General features: G+C 47.2%; 1 protein-coding gene across 1 annotated transcript; it reads right to left on the bottom strand.

The window, feature by feature from the left end:
* Positions 1-3: 3 nt before the first annotated feature.
* On the bottom strand, positions 4-19,070 carry PSME1 (proteasome activator subunit 1). The gene is made up of 11 exons (XM_083472865.1): positions 18,702-19,070; positions 17,615-17,647; positions 16,818-16,880; positions 15,260-15,361; positions 12,870-12,933; positions 9,875-9,972; positions 8,477-8,545; positions 6,750-6,817; positions 1,836-1,890; positions 1,508-1,594; positions 4-278 (listed from the first exon to the last, which is right to left on the bottom strand). The coding sequence occupies exons 1-11, from the start codon at positions 18,738-18,740 to the stop codon at positions 198-200; spliced, it is 759 nt and encodes a 252-aa protein (XP_083328991.1). The 5' UTR covers positions 18,741-19,070; the 3' UTR covers positions 4-197.
* Positions 19,071-20,869: the final 1,799 nt, after the last annotated feature.

A 20,869-nucleotide genomic window follows, 5' to 3' on the forward strand; every position in this document is an offset into this window, starting at 1 on the left:
CACTTGTCAAATTTAAAAACCTCTTTATTTCGAAAGCGAATGAAGCTGGTGGGCAGGAAGTTCCAGTTAACTGGATATCATTTAGAGCATTTAAATAACAACAACAAACCCAGAACAGCTTGTGTGAAATCAAGGCTGTTCTTGGTGAAAGGAGTTGTTTTTTTCTTCTTCTTCCAGCCTGATCCTGGAGAGTTGGCTTAGTAGATCATTCCTTTGTTGTCATCGCGAGGCTTCTTAATCTTCTCATAGTTCTTCAGGGTGATGTCGTAGACCACAGCCTAGGAAGAAAGAGAGATATTTTGAAACCTAGTATTTGGGGGTGGGGGGCGAACAGCCTACTTCAGTCGCATGAGGCGCATAAAACTAAGGAGCAGCTACATGAAGCTGAGGAGGAGGTAGACATTTGAGCACACCCACCCAAAAACTCCTTCCCCGCTAGCACATTCTCTGGATCCAGGAAAGTAGGCACAACAGGAATTTGCTATACAGTGGACCCTCTGGATACGAATTAAATTTGTTTCGGGGGTCCATCCGCAACCCGAAAAGTCCGTAGGCAGAGGTGCCGCTTCTGCGCACGGCACAATTGAGCGCTTCTAAATGTGCATGTGGTGAAACACGGAACTATTCACTTCTGGGTTTGCCACGTTCGTAACCCAAAAGTTACGTATCCAGAGCGGTACAAAACTAGAGAGTCCACTGTATTGCAATTCCGTGTTTGTAAATCACTAGACTCAAATTACCATTAACTCAAAAGTTAGCCACTGCAAAACCTTAACACGGAGCAAACGGGAGCACAACTTCATCGGAGGTGCCATTAACCTCTGGAACTCAGAGTCACAGGACGCGCCTGTCTTTTTAAAGAAATGTCATTTGTGGTACAGTCCATGGGACGCAGGTGGCGCTGTGGGTTAAACCACAGAACCCAGGACTTGCCGATCAGAAGGTCGGCGGTTCGAATCCCTGCGACGGGGTGAGCTCCCGTTGCTCGGTCCCTGCTCCTGCCCACCTAGCAGTTCAAAAGCACGTCAAAGTGCAAGTAGATAAATAGGTACCGCTCCAGCGGGAAGGTAAATGGCGTTTCCATGCGCTGCTCTGGTTCGCCAAAAGCGGCTTAGTCATGCTGGCCACAGGACCCAGAAGCTGTACGCCGGCTCCCTCGGCCAGTAAAGTGAGATGAGCGCCGCAACCCCAGAGTCGGTCCCGACTGGACCTAATGGTCAGTGGTCCCTTTACCTTTTTACCATGGGAGACGAGCATAAGAACGGGGCTGGAACTATTTGTGCTGAAGCCTGCCCAGACTTTTCGATGGAGACAGGTTACGTGGAGAGCAGGCTAGCTGGTGCCTACTCACCTAGCGTGAGTCAGCCTGTACAACGCAATGAATCGAGCGTTGCACATTCACGTTCCTGTGCATCCTCTGCTTATTCCTTGGATATGGATGGCAAAAAGCCCAGCAGCAACACAGATGCTCCCCTTTGCCCCATAGCCCCGCAGCGCCACCACTCACGTAGATGTTTCTCAGCTCGTTGATCATGTATCGGATTTCAGCATATTCCGCCTCGTCGATTTCGTGCACGAGTTGGCGGTAGTCGCCCTGCGAGTGGCAGAGGAGGGAAAGTCAGCGCGAGAGATTCAGAGAACGTTCCCAAATACCAGCAGCGAGGGACGGAAAGGGTATTCTCGTGCTCAGGTCCTGCCCAAGGGTCTTCCGCAGGCTACTGTGAGGACACGAGGCTAGATTAGATGGGGCATTGGGCGGATCCCAACGGCCTCTTCCTACGTTACATAACCCTTGAGCTGTTCCTGCCACATGACTAAAGCAGGAAGGAACTTACCACGTGTGGACTTTTGGCTGCCTTTGATACCGCATCGCCCCGTTCAGAGTAATACCTGGGAAACAGAAAGAAGGCAGAGCGGGAATGAGTTGATACAGATCATGGGGTAAAACCACAGAGCCTAGGACTTGCGGATCAGAAGGTCAGCGGTTCGAATCCCCGCGACGGGGTGAGCTCCTGTTGCTCGGTCCCTGCTCCTGCCAACCTAGCAGTCAAAAGCACAACAGTGCAAGTAGATAAATAGGTACCGCTCCAGCGGGAAGGTAAACAGCGTTTCCATGCGCTCCTCTGGTTCGCCAATCATGCTGGCCACACGATCCTGAAGCTGTACGCCAGCTCCCTCGGCCAGTAAAGCGAGATGAGCGCCGCAACCCCAGAGTCGTCCGCAACTGGACCTAATGGTCAGGGGTCCCTTTACCTTTACCTATTGGGGGTCTGTAGCAGAGAAGAGACCCAAATATACACCCTTGACCTGTGTAATACACCACACTTGTTGCTTGCAGTGCTGACCCAGGAGAGAACTGGATCTGGCCAGCGGCCCAAAACCTTATCCCCACCCTACCCCTGCTTGCTGTGGACTATGGGTGCTGCAGTTTCCAGCAACTATTCTTCAGAAGTATCTCATTTCCCACACAAGGTGGGATGGTTTTGCGGGGGGTTTTGCTCCAAAGATGCAGAAAAAGTCATCCCCTTTTGTTCGGCTGTTAACGGTGGCTTTCGATTCACCGACGGAAGTAAATTTCAATTTATTGCCTTATGAGTGCGGTAGGAAATCTCCACCCCCCCTCCCCAGAACTGACCAACTGCAAGAGAGGCCAAATTTCACAGGTCACCTTCCCTGCCCTGAAGCCCGGATCACTTTTCAGGTCTCCTTTAAGTCCTCCCCGTCCTGATCCTCAGGCCTTTCTAGGTCATATGCTATCAATCTCCCAAAATCGCAAGCTCAGGGCAACCTCGCCTCCCGAAGGCAAAACCACTGCTTTTCAATTTGCTATGCTAAATCGGTGGATGGAATGAAGAGAATTTGCAGAGAAAGGGTACACAAGGGAAATTCATTGTTCCCTTTTTAAAGGTAACAAAGAATGGCGGAGTGACAGGAATCAGGAGGACTTTTGGGGGGTGTGTGAAAAAATTATCCTTACTTAAAATTAACATGTACGTGACAAAAAAAAACAAACCCCACCCCCCAGGACAAGAAACGCAAATGGACTGACCAAAACCCACCACCACCAACTTGGGTGAAATTTTCCGTCACAGCACCTTTTCCCCAAAACAGACGATCTGAAACACCTGTTTATACACCTGTTTCCCTGTGGTGTTGACAGCGCAGAGCTCCAGGTGTGAGTGAGAGGGGGGTGGCACCCGTGAAAAGCCTTGGGGGAGGAGAGAAAGTTAGGGATGGTGGTGGAAAGCCAAACAGGTGGGAACTTTCAATTAAACTTTTCAAATCGGCACGCTAGGGAGCACCAAAAGATTTCTGTTGCTTCTCGGGTCTCAAAGAAACGAAAAACCTTAATTTTGTATTGCAAGGATTGTCCGCAGCCTTGTGACCTAGATTTTGAATTAACGAGTTCTGGGTGTGTTCGCATCCACGCTCTCCGTGCTCGCTCACACCCTTGCTGAGCAACCAACCAATTTAGGGCACCCATGCAAAGTCCACAGTGCGAGTTCTTGCGCCGCTCCCACATTTACAGGCTGAGTTCACCTTTGCTTTCTCTGCCCAGCTGCCAGGAAGCTGCTCAGCTCCACAGCAATTAGCTGCATCCATTACACCCTACATTTAAATCACAATCTCTCGCCACCCCCCAACCACCAGCACCTGGGAACTATAGTGTACCCCTCGGAGCACTACAATTCCCAGCAGCCTTAACAAACTGCAAACTAGGAGCAGGGCAGATGGCCCCCAATTCAGTCCTCAACATGTCCAGTTGAAAGGAACACCAGGAGACGGGGAAGGTCTCTGCGTAAGACCCTGGCGAACAGATGAAGGCGGCTTCATCTGAACATTTCGGTCATTTTATACATAGCAAAACAAGGCCAGTGTTTTAGGCCCGGCAAGAGCAGCAAAGATGCTGCCTCGTTTTCCGGCACGGCTTCCCCGTCTTCCGGGAGGGCAGGCAGAAATCCAACAGGTGAAGCTTTCCTCATCACAACACACACACACACACACACACACACACACACACACACACACACACAGAGTACCGTAAAATACTGTATTTTTTGCTCTGTAAGACTCACTTTTTCCCTCCTAAAAAGTAAGGGGAAATGTGTGTGCGTCTTATGGAGCGAATGCAGGCTGCGCAGCTATCCCAGAAGCCAGAACAGCAAGAGGGATTGCTGCTTTCACTGCGCAGCGATCCCTCTTGCTGTTCTGGCCTCTGGGATTCAGAATATTTTTTTTCTTGTTTTCCTCCTCCAAAAACTAGGTGAGTCTTATGGAGCGAAAAATACGGTAGCTAGCAAAAGGATGGGTTTTCGCCCTTTGTGAAGCCCTGTGTGTGAGATGGAAATAGTTGCCTCCTCTTCTCCTCCCCAGAAGCACCTCCTTAAGGACCGGCTGTTGCTTGGAGGGCCTGATTCACCTGGGAGGGTCCTGTGCAATCTTTGGATCTCGGGTCAGGGAGCTTAAGCTGCGTGGAAAAGGAATTAAGTTTCTTCTGAAGCGCCGCTCCATTCATCAGATGGGGGAGGGAAGGAGGAAGCCAACTTGCCTCAACTCAGCAGTAAAATGAGTTCCCCCAGCGAGCCTCTTTAGCTGGCCCAGGCAGCTGACCTGTGTGGCCTGCTTTCAATTGATAATCTTATTATTTATTACAATACACTCAGAGGTTTTACTACAACCGAGCAGTATATAAATGCTGTTCAATAAGAAGCTAATGAGGACCTGGCGGATCCATCAATTTATCCAGTCCCCTTTTTAAGCCATCCATTTTGGCAGCCACCGTTGATTCCTGTGGGAGGGAGTTCCGCAGTTCAACTACACCCTGCGTGAATAAGTCCTTTCTTTAATCTGCCCCCAAACTTCCAACACTCAGCTTGATTGGCTGTCCAAGATTTCTAGCCATATTGGGGAGGGGGATTTCCCCCTATCTACTTTTTGTATCCCATGCATAATCTTACAAGCCATCTCTTACATTTTCCTCAAACTTAAAAAGAGCCCAAATACTGCAACCTATCCTCCTAGGGGAATCAATCTGTCCCCTTGCTGATAATAAAGAAATAAATCAGTCCCTCTTAGGTCTAGGATGTGAGGGGAGTTTTAGCCTGAAACATATAGGAAGTACATTCTATGGTCTATGGTTTGTGTGTGTGGTTTGGGAGCTGCATGGTCAGGGAAAATACAATGCCATCCAGGGCTGTAAAGACTGCGGAGAGAATAATTGGGTGCACTCTTCCCACCTTGGATCAAATCTATGCTTCCAGGTGCCATAAGAAAGCTGCAGAGATAGCGCAGGATAGTGCGCACCCCGGAAATGATCTCTTTCAGCTTCTGCCTTCTGGAAGAAGGGATAGGATTATAAAGACTAGGACTAGCCGTCTGAGAAACAGTTTCTACCCAAATGTGATTTTGGTTTTAAACGCAGTGTAAGGTAGTCTCTATGGGAGTATATTGTATTTAATTATAGGGTATCAGAGTTTTTAGGGGGCTAACTAGGCTGGGATAGCAGGCGGCTTGGTTTTTGAATGTCTGGTGTAGATTTTTTCAATTTCATTGTTCTGTATGGGACAATGACAATAAAGATTATCGTATCGTATCGTCTACCCTTGTTTTAAAAGCATTTTAAAAAAAGCGTTACGAATGTTCTGCAGCTATGAATTTTGCGACCGTGTGGATGAAGGTACGTTGTATTCTTGCCTTCCTTGTCCTAGGCTACTGGCCAAGGCTAATGTAACTTGTACAGTGGTGCCCTGCAAGACGAATGCCTCGCAAGACGGAAAACTCGCTAGACGAAAGAGTTTTCCATTTTGGAGGTGCTTCGCAAAACGAATTTCCTATGGGCTTGCTTTGCAAGACGAAAATGTCTTGCGAGTTCCTGCGGGTTTTCCCCCCTCCCCCCCTTTTTCTAAGCCGCTAAGCCGCTTATCAGCTGATCCGATCAGCCGATAAGCCGCTAAAAGCCGCTAATAGCGCTAATCCGTCAATGGGCTTGCTTCGCAAGACGAAAAAACCGCTAGACGAAGAGAATCACAGAACGGATTCTTTTCGTCCTGCGAGGCACCACTGTAGTCCTAAACTTCAGACAAGCACCAGCAGCCCGTGTGGTGTTGTGGTTCCAGCAGGCTTCCTCAACCTCAGCCCTCCAGATGTTTTGAGACTACAATTCCAATCATCCCTGACCACTGGTCCTGCTAGCTAGGGATCATGGGAGTTGTAGGCCAAAAACATCTGGAGGGCCGAGGTTGAGGAAGCCTGGGTTAGAGTGTCTGACCAGGACCTGGGGACCAGGGTTCGAATCCCCACTCAGCCATGAAGAAGAAGAAGAGTAGTTTGGATTTGATATCCCGCTTTATCACTGCCCTAAGGAGTCTCAAAGCGGCTAACAATCTCCTTTCCCTTCCTCCCCCACAACAAGCACCCTGTGAGGTGAGTGGGGCTGAGAGACTTCAGAGAAGTGTGACTAGCCCAAGGTCACCCAGCAGCTGCAGGTGGAGGAGCGGGGAATCGAACCCGGTTCCCCAGATTACGAGTCCACCGCTCTTAACCACTACACCACACTGGCTCTCACAGAGTGAACTTGGGCCAGTCACAGCCTCTCAGTCTACCTCGCTGGGTTGTTGTGTGGACTGAGTGAGGAGCTCTTTGGAGAAAATTCACCGAATTTCCCTCTTCCTCAGTATTTTCCCCCTTTTAAACCAAATATAGGGAAAAGGGGAAGGTGGAAGTGCTTCTGCCTCCGATTTCAGACTCACTTGGCAATCTGAGTCTGGAAAGTTTCCAGCTTTGTCCGAGCCGAGGTCAGCAGTTCGTACACTTTTTCCTGGAAGAGGAGAGAAAGACGAGGGTTATAACGTAGGAAGTTCCCAGTGCGACGACAGGGTCCAAGGAAAAGGGAACGGGAAACATGGCGAGCAAGTCTTGGCTGAACAAGAATAATTTCTGGGCCCAAAACAGATTGAACGTCTGCGTGACATCTCTGCTAGCAAAGGGACTCTTCTTAATCCCGGGTGTAGCTGCAGTTAAGCAGAAGAAGAAGAGGAGTTTGGATTTGATATCCCGCCTTTCACTCCCCTTCAGGAGTCTCAAAGCGGCTAACATTCTCCTTTCCCTTCCTCCCCCACAGCAAACACTCTGTGGGGTGAGTGGGGCTGAGAGACTTCAGAGAAGTGTGACTGGCCCAAGGTCACCCAGCAGCTGCATGTGGAGGAGTGGAGACGCGAACCCGGTTCCCCAGATTACAAGTCTACCGCTCTTAACCACTACACCACACTGGCTAACGGACAAGGAGGGCAATGCACTCTGCACATGCTCGGTGGCACACACCACTGCTTTCAGATTCTCCCACTGATGTCTTTGGGTACGTGGTGCACCAAATGCCAGCTCTCTGGATAGTGCAGAAGATGAGTTGGATCATTTTTTCCTATGAAGGATAATCATTTGGGGGCTGTACTCCCTAGCAGGTAGAGTCAGAGCCAGTGGTGGGTGGAAGCAGAGCCGAAGGACGGCAGGGTCTCTTTTGCGCTCTCTCTTTTTCTGGACTTACGAATCAGGTGTATCAAAAAGAGTCCCATGGCTCAATGCAATCCAGAGCCCCAAATCCCTCCACTTCTCTGGTTTAGAGGAAACTTTGATTGAGTTTCCACCGAAATGAGGCTGCATTTTAACATTGTATTTTAATCTTCTTTTTTAAGCTGTATTTCAATCAATTGTTTTTATATTTTGTGTTAGCCGCCCTGAGCCTGGTCTTGGCTGGGGAGGGCGGGGTATAAATAAAATTTATTATTATTATTATTATTATTATTATTATTATTATTATTATTAAATAATTTGGGGCAGCACTGCTGAGGTCTGCCACCAAAAACCCCATTCCATAGCTATACAGTGGTACCTCGGGTTACATACGCTTCAGGTTACATATCCTTCAGCTTACAGACTCCGCTAACCCAGAAATAGTGCTTCAGGTTAAGAACTTTGCTTCAGGATGAGAACAGAAATCGTGCAGCGGCGGCGCGGCAGCAGCAGGAGGCCCCATTAGCTAAAGTGGTGCTTCAGGTTAAGAACAGTTTCAGGTTAAGAACGGACCTCCGGAACAAATTAAGTACTTAACCCGAGGTGCCTATACTAAAACTAAGACCTGGTCGTATAACACTGAGGAGTTGCGAGATGTGCTAGAGGTAACATCCCATTGGGCTGAGAAAAGTCCGCTAGGCCACACAAACGTAAGAACATGATGTTCTCACAGCAGCCAAACAGATTCCCGTTCTGTGAGACCCATAAGTGGGACCCAAAAACAAGAACACTCTCCTCTTTTCCAGTTTCCAAAAACTGGTCTTCAGAAGAATCATGATAATTATATTATTGGTACCCTGGCAGTCTTCTCCTCCATGGACCTGTCTATTCCTGTTACAACACTGTCAACAAATACACACACACAAAAGGTGTTCGGGGAGAGCTGGGAGACCTGTGGGCCAAAACTCACCTGCACAGCAACCCCGAAATTATTGCCGTCCTCAATGCGCGGGACCAGGAGTTGTAGCCACAGCGAGATCTGGGCAGAGAGGGAGGGAAGAGAGAATGAGACTCTTAATCTCTTTTTTTATATATACATACATTTTTATTAATTTTTTACCATATCAATTCCAGCAGTCATCTTATACAATGTTTTGGACTTCCGTCAACACCTTGATGATTTTTCGTTCTTTATCACTTATTCTGCGTTTTTAATTTCTATATTGCATTTAATAACTGATCATTCTTTTCATAGTCTTTCTCGTAATATTTCAGATAATCCACCTTAATAACTTCTGGCAGACCTACTAGGCTAGCCTGTTCATCACAGCTACTTTTCAAATAGTTCATCTATTTACTCCAGTCCTCTAAGAATCTCTGGTCCCGCAGATTTCGAATCCTTCCTTGTTAATTTATCTAATTCTGCATAGTCCAGAGACTCTTTATTATTATTATTATTATTTTAATAATTAAGGTTTAAGGTGCTGCTTTTGATCTTTAAAGCCCTTCACGGCCTAGAACCCTCGTACCTACAGGACCGCCTCTCCCGGTATGCCCCACGGAGAGCCTCAAGGTCCATATATAGCAACACCCTAGAAGTCCCAGGCCCTAAGGAAGTTAGATTAGCCTCAACCAGAGCCAGGGCCTTTTCAACACTGGCCCCGGCCTGGTGGAACGCTCTGCCTCATGAGACCAGGGCCCTGCAGGATCTGATTTATTTCCGCAGGGCCTGTAAGACAGAGTTGTTCTGCCTGGCCTTGGCTTGGAGCCAATTTGATTCCCTCCCTCCCTCTCTTCCTTTTTTTCTTTTTCCTTTCTCCTCCTGTGATGAGGCTGCATTTTAATATTCCAATATTTTAATTGTTGTATTTTAATCTTGTTTTTAAGTTGTATTCATTCAACTTGTTTTTATTATTGCTTGTTAGCCGCCCTGAGCCCGGCCTTGGCTGGGGAGGGTGGGGTATAAATAACAATTTATGATGATGATGATGATGATGATGTACTGAAGTTCTCAGCCTGGGCCAGCAGGGGGATACTGTAGATAGTTCAGGTCCACATATGTAAATAAGGGATTGAAAGTGACGTTCAGTGATTGGATAGTTTTAGAAAGTTGTTACAGTAACGTTGTACTGGAGCTCTATATAAGCAGGCAGGCTGAACCCTTCAGTTCAGTTCTGTTCTGGCTTCTGAATAAACAAGAGCTGTTTGAAGAATCGCTGTGTCGTCTGATATGTTCACCCACAACTTAACAATTATTATTATTATTAGGCTGGATGATCCTTGGGGTCCCTTCCAACACTAAGCAGGGCGCTAGGTCTGGTTGTGCAAAGGGGCGGGCATGAGACCCCGTTTCCTCCGGACCCCTCACCAAGTTCAGCTTCTCCTTCGTGCCCTGGATTTCGGGCTTCACGCGGTTCAGCAGGGCGGTGATCTTCTCGTTGTGGCAAACAGGACCGCAGGGGGGCGCTGGGGGAGAAGAAGGAAGAGGAGGAGAACGTCAGAGGCGTCACACCCTCAAGGTGGCGCTTGGCACATATGCCAACGGCCGCCATCTTAGAAGAGAGGGAAGCGTGCAAAGAAGGCCTCCTTTCTCAAGCAGTAGTCAAGTCAAGTCAAGTTTTATTACGGCCGAAGCCAGTGACACTAAACACCACAAGATCAAACAACAAGAAATCAACGACAACCTCAGAGAAAGAAAATAGGTTACACAAGGGAACTTCACAGTGTGCCATTCGACAGAAGAGATTTACGCTTCCTAATTACTGAAGTGCAAAATTTAGCCACCTCATATGATATTGAGCTTGAGGAATCTTCCAGGAGGTATTTTCGAAGAATTTCGGGGGAGGATTCCAAATAATAGTGAAGGGGTATAAATTTTGATAGAAGCGGTAAAATAAGTTGAACTCGTTCTTCACTATAAAATTCGCAAAATAGAAGAATGTGTGTGACAGATTCTACCTTATTAGACATACAAGAGCAGAGACGCGCGTGCATTGGGACCCGCGTGAATTTGCCGTACAGCACTGCTGAGGGCATTGTCTCAAAGCGGGCTCTAGAGAAAGCCCATCTATAGGCTTCGTTAGTGATGTTAGTTAAGTAAGGGGCAGCTGCAAAATTAGGCCAAGCTTTTAAACATCTATACGTCTCCGGGAGTAGGGCGCCTTCTTGTTGCAATTCGATATCATAAAGTCTCCGAGTGATAATAGCTTTTGCCTTGTTCAGAGTTCCAATAAAAAGATTTTCAGGGTTTCAGCCAATTTGTTTGATCTTGTTAGTTATTTGCATAAGCCAAGGAGGATAGGGAACTGCGGCCAGGAAGCAAGGTAACAGTCCCTTAGGATTGTAATGGATTTCTCAAGCAGTAGTAGAAGAAGCATTTCCCCTTGTGTAAAAAAGAAACGGGGTGTGCGTAGCTCTTCTAAGATGGCTGCCAGCCATGAGTAATTGCATTTATTTATTTTTTAAATAACCTCGGTTAAATGGGACTGGGGGCAGGCCTCCTCAGCTGGTAACTGTGGCTTGCGGCCAACCAAGTTCTCCACTGAAGTGAATGAAGCTATGTCAGCCAAGCCCATTCATTTCAATGGGTTGACTTGGATACAATCCAGACATCTTTCCTTAGGCTCATCTATCTTTTATTATTATTATTATTATTATTATTATTCTTTACATATCTATACAAACATTATGTGCTATCACTTTACATGAAGAAAAAGAAAATAGTAAATATTAGTAAATAGAAATATTTAGTAAATAGAATAGATAGTAAATAAGTAGTAAATAAAATAGGTAGTAAATAGAAATTACCGTAAATTTCGCTCCAAAACACGCACTTTTTTGCTCCGAGAAAGTAAGGGAAAATGCCTGTGCGTGTTAAGGAGCGAATGCACGGATCAGAGCCATGGCTGCCGTCAGTCAGGCAAAGCGGGAGCCACTTACACGCTCTACGAGGCTCTCACTTTGCTTTCTTTAAAGCGACCTGGAGCCAGGAAGGAGGGAGGGAAGGAGAGCCATAGCAGCAAAGCCGGCAGCAGCCGCTTACACGGGAGGAGGGACAGACGCTAGCAAAGGTCTGCACGCTCTCTAAACAGAGCAATGAGGCTGCAGAGAGACGGCAGGAAAGATAAAATTTCAGCAACCAGCAGCAAAATAAAACCAACCTCGAGCTCTGAGCCAGCGCAGTGAAAACCAGGAAGTAAAAAAAAAGGCTGGGGAGGGCATGAGGGAGAGGGGAAAACTTCGCAAATCCCCGCCTATCGGCTGGGATGGAGCAGCTTGTTTTCAGGCAGGATAGATTTGAGCATTGTCTGGGTCCTAGTGCCCCTACCGCTTTTTTGTGCTCCATTCTATTGCTGCTGGTGGCTGCTTATCATTCAGGCTGCAAGGAGGAGCACTTTTACACAGCTAATGGCGAATCCCCTGCAATCCAAGTCCTCCTCACTTGCTCAAATCTATTCCGCCTCAAAACAAGGAGCGGAAGGAAAAGGCTGCAAACTGTTAAATGGAAAAAAAACCCAGGAACAGGGCAAATACCTTAAGTATACCTTTAAAGCAACAGTGCTCTTTCCCTCCCTCCTCCCCGCGGAAAAGCTCCTTGTCCCTTGAGTTCTTTTCCTTCCCTCCCCACTTAAAACGTGGTTACAAAGCACGGATCCACATGGATCCTCAGGATTTTTGCATTGGGCTACCCCAAACTCACTGTCAGATCACATGTCTGTGGCCACAGCATGAACCATAAAAATCATACATCCACTGTTTCATTTAGAATATTTTTTTCCTCGTTTTCCTCCTCTAAAAACTACATGCGTGTTATGGTCAGATGCGTGTTATAGAGCGAAAAATACGGTATATAAAGTAATAAAAAAAAGGAAAAGGAAAAAAATAAAGAAATAACAAAGCTACAAAATAAAAAAAGAAGAAAAGACAAGATAACATTATTTACACAACAAAAGTGTTCATTCTTCCCATCCTTCTCATTATACTGTAATATAAACATTCTTTTTTATCCTTAGCCTCATCGTTCAACGGAGGCCTATTGTCCAAGGCCACCGCCTCTGTTTGATAAAATAGCAAATGTAATGAAGAAAATAAATTCAAAAACATTTCCCTCGGAGAGCTGCTATTTCCCAGAGTTCCCTGGGAAGGTGGGTTGACCGTGAAACTACAGTTCCCAGAATCCTTTGCAGCTGTTCAAAGTGGGGCGACACTCTTTTAAACGCACAGTGCGGACGGGGCCTGGCTAGTAAAACAGCGCAGAATGCAGCCCGCTGGGACAATTCAAGGTGGAACACCTCTCGCTCCCCATTTCCACGGAAAGGCTTCAAAATGTCTCCCTGCCAGACGTCACAGGGAACCCTGCGTACCTTTATCCTCGTCCTCTGATTTTTTCGATTCCTTCTCTTCCTTTTTGGAATCCTTCTCTTCTTTCTGTGCGGGAATAAAGGAACGCGATCACAAAATGAACAAGGGGAAGGCAGAAAGAGAGCCAAAGCGTTGGAAGGGATCCCGAGGGTCATCCAGTCCAACCCCCTGCGACGCCGGAATCATTTGTCCGACACGGGATTCGAACCCGTGACCCTGAAGTTAAGAGACTCGCGCTGCACCAACTGAGCTACCCCAGCACAGAGGGGTGACTTTTTACGGCCTGAAGGCCACATTTCCTTGTAGGAAATGCCAGAGGTTGCAGGTTGACACATTAAGAGCTGTACCAAACTGTCATGGCTCCCCTCCCAAAGAATTCTGGGATTTGTAGTCTGCTAAGGGCGCTGAGAGCTGTTAGAAGACACACATCCCATTGCCCTCACAGAACTACAATTCCCAGAGTTCCTTGTGAAGAGCGACGGACTGGGAATTGCAGCTGTGCGTGGGAAACAGGAGTCGCTCAGCACCCTTAACAAACTACAACTCCCAGAATGCTTTGGGGGAAGCCATGGCTGTGATACCACAGTTCATGGTGCGAATGTGGCCACAGAAACTGAACTTCCGCCTTCTTTTTAGCAACAGAACGGAGAGAAAAGGTCCTCCTCCAGCCCATCACAGGTAGTGGAATCTGAACCCGTCACCCGCCAGTCCACAACTGTTTCCCTGTCGCCTGAGAGTTTACTGATTTCCTTGGGTGGGAGAAAGAAAAGGGAAAAGGAAATATATCCCTCTCTTTCTCAAGAACACGTCCCAACTGTAATGTTTGATGCATTACAGTATTTTAATATTTTGTTGGAAGCTGCCCAGAGTGGCTGGGGAAGCCCAGCCAGATGAGCGGGGTATAAATAATAAATTATTATTATTATAAATTATTATAACTTCCCTTCAGATCGCCTGAACAGAGAATGACAGCGTTGGCAGAAGCAAAAAAAATCTTAATTTAAGCCCAGCAACAAAGGGCATCTCACTAACACACACTAGAAGACACCCAAAGAAACTTAATTACAGGGATGGTTGATCTACCTAGAGATTATGCTCTTTGTGACAAAAGGAATGGGGAAGGCAGAGATATAAATACCCCCACAGCCCCTGGGGCAGGGAGGACTAAATTCAAAGCACTGCTTAGCAAGGAAGGAAGGAATTGCAGCTGTTAAGATCGGATCCTTCCAGTCCTCCGGGCAAGAGAGGAAGGTACGAATTAAAGGAGAGGCGTAATATTGAGGTCACCCACCCACAACCATCCTCTCAACCAGGATAGTCCAGTTGCGCAAAAAATAAAATAAAATCTGGATGTGGGAAATGAGGGTGAAAATGGCGCCACCTCTGGAGATGAAGGATCGAGGTTGATTCACCTCGCAGTGTCGTTGTGAGAGCAGCCTTAATGGGAGAGTTTGAAAAAACGAAGGCAGGAAGGCAAAGGTTTGAGGCACGTACCGTATTTTTTGCTCTACAAGACTCACTTCTTCCCTCCTAAAAAGTAAGGGGAAATGTGTGTGCGTCTTATGGAGCGAATGCGGGCTGTGCAGCTATCCCAGAAGCCAGAACAGCAAGAGGGATTTCTGCTTTCGCTGCGCAGCGATCCCTCTTGCTGTTCTGGCTTCTGAGATTCAGAATATTTTTTTTCTTGTTTTCCTCCTCCAAAAACTAGGTGCGTCTTATAGAGCGAAAAATACAGTAGGATTCGAATGCGGCAAAAATACTGCACATGGAAAGAACTTCTGTGTATTTGCCGGGATCTGATCTGTTGCTGCCCCACAATCCCGAGGTCCAGACCCCCAACCCAAATCATAGCTGTCAACTTACAGATTTGAAAATCAGGCACCAGCAGCCTCGAAAATAAGGGATCAGCAGCCAAAATAAGGGATTTTCCGAACACAGGTATGTTCAACTTCTGAGCCCCTCCGAGCCAAAGGCAGAAAGCCCAGCCAGCAGCCAAACGAAGCCTCAAGCGGTGGTTCCCACAGCGCAGCAACCCGGCAAAGGGGATGCAGCAAGGAAAACCGCCGTCACCTCTCCGCTGGGAAGCGCTGAGCAAAGGCGAGTCCCCAGGCAATGTGGCCGATTTGATCAGCACAAGGCATGCAAGCTCCACCCCCCAGCCGTTCTTGGACTCCTTATTGGGTGAGCAACGCAGCCAAGCAACACAGTTGGAGCCTCCCTCCTCCCTGGCTGGCAGGGAGGGAGGGAGAGGAGCTGCTTCCTTTGAAACCCAGGAAATTTAAGGGACATCATCAGTAAGGGACAGCAGCGGGACACGGCGCTGGGATAAGGGACTTTCCCACCAAATAAGGGATGGTTGACAGCTATGACCCGAATCCCCTGCCCCACTCGCCTCCCGCTGCTTGCGACGCTCCTCGTCCTTTTTGGGGTCAGGGATAGGGATGTCCAACTCGACGCGGAGCGAAATCAGGTCCGAGACATTCAGTTCGGGGGACTAATGGGGAAAAAAGAGAGAGAGAGAGATATGAAGAAACAGGCTTTCCAATTCCCCACTTCTCGTTGCAGCCCCCAACATCCAAGTCTTGGAGTGGGGTGTTCCTTAGATGATATTATTATTATTATTATTATTATTATTATTATTATTATTATTATTTCAGTTGATGAATAAAAAGATCTTGCTTTTTACGTTTCACATTTTATCTCGTCTGGCCGGTTTGAGACTTTTTTCTTCTGTACGTGACCGATAAGTGCAAATCATTAATAACAATAATAATTCAATTTATTAGTCACTTGGCATATGGGCATAATATAAGAGCCTGCAAGGGAAGGCCAACGGCTCATCTAAGTCCAGCACCCTGTTCTCACAGTGGCAACCAGAGGCCTGTGGGAAACCTTCAAGCAGGATTTGAACTCAAGAGCCCCCTCTCTTCCTCTGGTTTCCGGCAACTGGTATTCAGAAGGATTGCTGCCTCTGTCTGAGGAGGCAGAGAATAGCCATCATAGCCAGAAGCCGCTGACAGCCCTCTGTTCCTCCATGAATTTTCCCAATCCTCTTTTAAAGCCATCCAAGTTGGTGGCCAACTCTGTATCTTGTGGCAGGGAGTTCCACAGATTATGACCTGCGTGAAGACGGGCTTTCTTTTATCTGACCTTAATTCCCTGTTTAGGGTAGCTTTTAATGTTCGATGTATTACTGTATTTTAATACTTTGTTGGAAGCCGCCCAGAGTGGCTGGGGAAGCCCAGCCAGATGGGCGGGGTATAAATAATAATTTATTATTATTATTATTATTTCCCAACTTTCAGTTTCACTGGATATCTATGAGTTCTGGTGTTCTTAGAGAAGGGGGGGGGGGAAACCTTTTCGCCACCCATTTTCTTAATTCCATGTAAGATTTTACAATTTTCTAGCATGTCGCCTCTTCCTTTGATTTCCTTTAACCTAAAAAGTCCCCAAATACTGCGACCTTTCCTCACAGGGAAGCCCCTTTCTGAACCTTGCTACACAGAGGTCTCCAAGTGACTTTTTAAGAAAACAAAGCCTCATAAATAAAAGAAAGGGGGAACATTATATAACGTATTTTCCCGTGTATAAGACTAGGTTTCCCCCCTAAAAAATAATGTCCAAATTTTGGGGGCGTCTTATACACGGCTAGATCTGCTCCCCCATTTTCATAAAATTGTAGAACACCATTCTGATTTTTTTTTTGTCTTCCCTCACATTGTTCCAATCAAAGCCCTTTAGATTTCAGAACTGTTAACTCTGTAGTGTCCCAAATCCCATTTGGTTCTCCCAAATCTTGGGGGGAAATCTCAGCTGATCATTTTGCGACAATTCCCTTCGCCTCCAGCAATTTCCTATTTTTCTTTTAAATGCTGGCTGCAGAAAACCATTTGCAAACCCCCCCCCCCCGCTGCCTGCATTCCAAAAACCCGCAAGGAAGTTTTTACCTTGAGAAAATTACTGAGCTCCACAATCTTTTCTGGGAAGCGTCTGGCAACAAGTTCTTCAGCCTTGGGGAAGATAGAAGTTGTGGGGGAGTGAGAAAAAGGCCTTAGACAAGAGAAATATCGGAGGACAAGTGGAATGAAAACTCTGGCAGATTAAAAGAGAAGGGGGGAGGGAAACAGATGCATATTCACACAACCGTCCAAAATAAAATAAAATAAAATAAAATGCAAAGTCACAGGAAGCAGCTCCACTCTGTGGAGGCCTAAAATCTTAGCAGCAACGCTTATTATATCCAATATTATGGTGGCTAATCTCTGTTTACTCAAAAGCAACTAGAATCTTGTGCAGTTTTGTGGCAAAATCCAAAGCAGAACCGTTCGGAAACCGAAACGTACCAAAGATGGTTTTAGCTCCTTCTTCTGCTTTAATTCTATGTTAAACCACTGAAAATCAATTTAAAATGTTTTTTTAAAAAAATGGAATGTAAAATGAAAGATATGGCAGCGGGGCTCAGAACTTGCCTAGAGGTTACACACTTTGAAACGGGAATGTGGCCCCCAAAATCCCAAGCGTGTGGGAATTGCACTCTGCACGTGCTCAGTGGCTAAGTGAGGGGTTCAACCATGTCAGCAGAGAGGTAGGCACTGGGGCAGAGATCCAGTTTGGTTTAGCCTTGCCTATTCCCCTTCCTAAAGGAATAAGCTTTGGGGATGCCTCTGTAGTAAAAGCCACAGGGTTTTGGGGGTGCTGGGGGGGGGAATAGTAAAGAAAAAAAAGACACTTGCGAGCCTCTTACCTGGGTACACAGCTCCTTCTTGAAGGAGTTCACCTGCACAGCGGAAAAAGAGAAAAAAATGAAACTATGGATCAAAAAAATGTACAGTCAGGACAATGGCCAGACGCGTCTGGGCCCCACGCCAGGCCCTCTGGGGCAGCGTCACCCGATCTCTCTGCGCACCTGTTGGCCTCACCGCTATGTCTGCCGCCTGACAAGGCAGAAAACAGGGTGCCGGGGAAATTTAAGGACTATTTGAATAAATATTGTAATATAAAAAATTAGAAATTACTTGAAAGAAACAAATCGGCCTAGGATTAAACATTATAATTAAATAAATGGGATTTAGAATGTTCAGAAAAGTGAATAAGATGGTCTATGATTGGAAATTCCTTTAGTTAAAAATGATATTGGAAAGCTGCTACATTTAATTACAAGGAAACGCGGAAGGGAGGGATTTGAGGAAGTCAACCAAGATGTTTACAAGGTTGGATTTGTGAAGAATTAAGTTTGTTGTTATTGTTTATCTGTTTATTGTTCCCTTTTTTTCCTTTTTCTGTTTTTGTGTATCATTTTGCTTTGTGGTTTGTGTTATCATTGCGGAAAATCTAATAACGAATTTATTTAGAAAGAAAATAAAAAAACAGGGTTCAGGTTTCCGTGCAGGTGCCAAGCACCCCTATCCAGACCAACCCACCTTTCCCCCTTCCTCCAAAGCAGCCGTCCTGCGTGTTGTTCCGCGACAGGACTCAAACGTACCCCCAAATCTCTCCCCCCTGCGCTCCCCATTCCAGGCAACCCCCCTAGAGACCCCCCCCCGGTCTCCATTAGACAGGGCAAAGGTGTCATTGCCTAAGAAGGGCAGGTTAGAAACCCCAACAGAACTTTCTTTCTTCCCAGGCTTCCCCCGCAAAAAAGCGAAAGTGAGGGGGACACCTGTTGGATTTCCACCTGCCGCGTTCTGAAAAGCGAGAGGCGGCTTCCTGCGGGCAGATTCTGCCTCTGCTCTTGTAGCCCCCCCTTTAAAAAACCACACCCCTAAAATTGAGACCCCCACAAACACACCAGCCTCTCCATGACCTCCCCCCATCAAATTATTTCACTTTACCTTCGCCTCGCACTCCGGGGAAACCTCCAAAGTCGCCATGGCGTCGGTTTCAGGCTGCGCAAAACCGGAGTGGCGAGTGGCGGCTTTTGGGGTTGCAACAGCGAAGGGCCGAACCCCGAAAAAACCCCGGGAGGCGAAGTTGCAAAGTGGCGCGGGAGGCTGGGAGCGGCCGGGGCAAGTCACGCATCAAAGCGAAAATGAAAGGGAAGGGGAGGAGAAGAGAAATGGGGAGATGCAACCCGCGCGGAGGAGGAGGAGGCAGGGACTTCCCACGGCTGGAAGGGGAGGCGCGGGAGGGACCGCCAGGCAGCCATTCAACAGGGGCAGCTTCTCCTCCTGCCTCTTGCATCTCCGTCCGGGGTTCAAAGAAACTCAGCCGGCAGCAAGGCTCGTTTTGGGGAAAGCCACCCTGATGGGCGGGGTATTGATGTAAACAAAAACTGCCCTTTCCCCTTATGGGGTATCCAAGAGCCCATCTAGAGTCCTTACATAGGTTCCCTATTGGTAGGAGAAAATAACAGAGGCCAACCAGAGAATATGGAGAAGCAAAGCAGCTAGTAAGCCTGATCTTTATTGATCTGTTGCAACAGGGTGCTCCCCTCACCTGCAGGAGAGAGGAGGGACCCAGAAAAATGGTGCGCAAGGCCTTATAAAGACTTTTGAAATTGCCACCCTGTACATCAAGACCACCCCCAGGAACATCATACATACATCACAGAAGGGGTGTAACCTAAGACCACCCCTCAGATACATCACACCTACATCACAGAAAAGGCGGTCTAAAACAGAAATTTAAATGTTGTTTATCTCTTGTCCTTGTTTATCTCCTGTCTGGCAGGTTACTTGATTGGATTTCCTGGGTAGCCTGACCAGTCTTTTGTAATGATAAATACTTAGTTCCTGGGCCAGGTCACAGGCTCACACCCTGTTCAAACACAGACAGGATTTGTGAAGGAAAAGACAATGGGGAGGCTTTTCCACTTTGACCTCGCAGAGAAAAGATTTGATCGGTTTAGGAATCAAAATGGTTCCAGGTTGGCCTTCCTGTGCTGATCTATGTATGTGCTTGGTTGGTACACTTATGAACATTACCATATATCTAAGACCATAACATTCCTATTACAGTATAAATAGTAAAATTATTATAATAATATTATTGGAGCATCAGCTGGGCAAGTGGACCCCTGAAGTTCAGTCGTCAGCTCAAACCCTGAGATGCTACCTTGGATCCCAGATTGAAGAACAGCAAAAGAGGCTTGAGTTCAGGGGTCGGCCTCTTTTCTTTTGGCCTTAGGCCCACCCCCGGCCGGCCGTCCATTGTCCTCCCTGGCCGAGGGCGGGTCAAAGGCCAGCTCAAGCAGGTGGGTGGCACCCGCCCAGGTGAGCCTTGCTTGGTGCCGCAAACCCCGCTCACCTGTGGGGAAGGGTGGGCGGATATTGCTGGGCTAATATACATATATATTTAAGGCAATGTCTTAAAAGGGGGTGAGGGTGGGGCGCAGAACTTGCCTAGAGGTTGCACTGTGAAACTGAAAGGTACCCCCCCAAAAAAATCCTGTGTAAGAATGCCAGCAGGGAATATTTTTCACTCTTTTTAAAAAATGACTTTTTCATATACCTACACCGCCCAGTTCAGGGCAGCAAACATGGTTCTTCTGTCTCCTGCTTTCATTTGATCCTCACCGCAGCCCTGTGAGGTAGACTAGCCCGAGAGGAGGACTGGAAGGTGGGGGATTTGAGTCCGTTTCTCCGGCCCTTTGGCACAGCCCGACCCAACCACTAGCCCACACTGCCTCCCGAGGATAGGGCTCCCCCTTGCTTCTATGCGGCATGCACCAATTTCTGCAGCTGTCTAATGCGCCTCAAACTTTGTGCAGTTTTCCAGCTGATGTTGCTTTTCAAAATGAGAGGTTGTGGAGTGTTTGTCCCGCTTTCATGAAGTTTAGGGGGGTTTTCTGCACCCCAATATCCTCACAGCCACTCTCTGGAGTATGCTAGGCCAGAAGATGATGACGATGACAAACTGGAACGTGTCCAGAGGAGAGCAACCAAAATGGTCAAAGGCCTGGAAACGATGCCTTATGAGGAACGGCTAAGGGAGCTGGGCATGTTTAGCCTGGAGAAGAGGAGGTTAAGGGGTGATATGATAGCCATGTTCAAATATATAA

Source organism: Podarcis liolepis (assembly GCF_965112155.1).
Source record: "Podarcis liolepis genome assembly, chromosome: 13".
Lineage (NCBI taxonomy): Eukaryota > Metazoa > Chordata > Lepidosauria > Squamata > Lacertidae > Podarcis > Podarcis liolepis.

Coding starts and splice junctions, on each gene's coding strand:
- PSME1 (XM_083472865.1), bottom strand. CDS start 18,740: ATGGCGACTTTGGAGGTTTCCCCGGAGTGCGAGGCGAAG. Junction 12,934..15,259: donor AGCGTCGCAAGCAGCGGGAG/GCGAGTGGGGCA, acceptor ATTCCCGCACAG/AAAGAAGAGAAGGATTCCAA. Junction 6,818..8,476: donor ATTTCGGGGTTGCTGTGCAG/GTGAGTTTTGGC, acceptor CTCCTCTTCCAG/GAAAAAGTGTACGAACTGCT.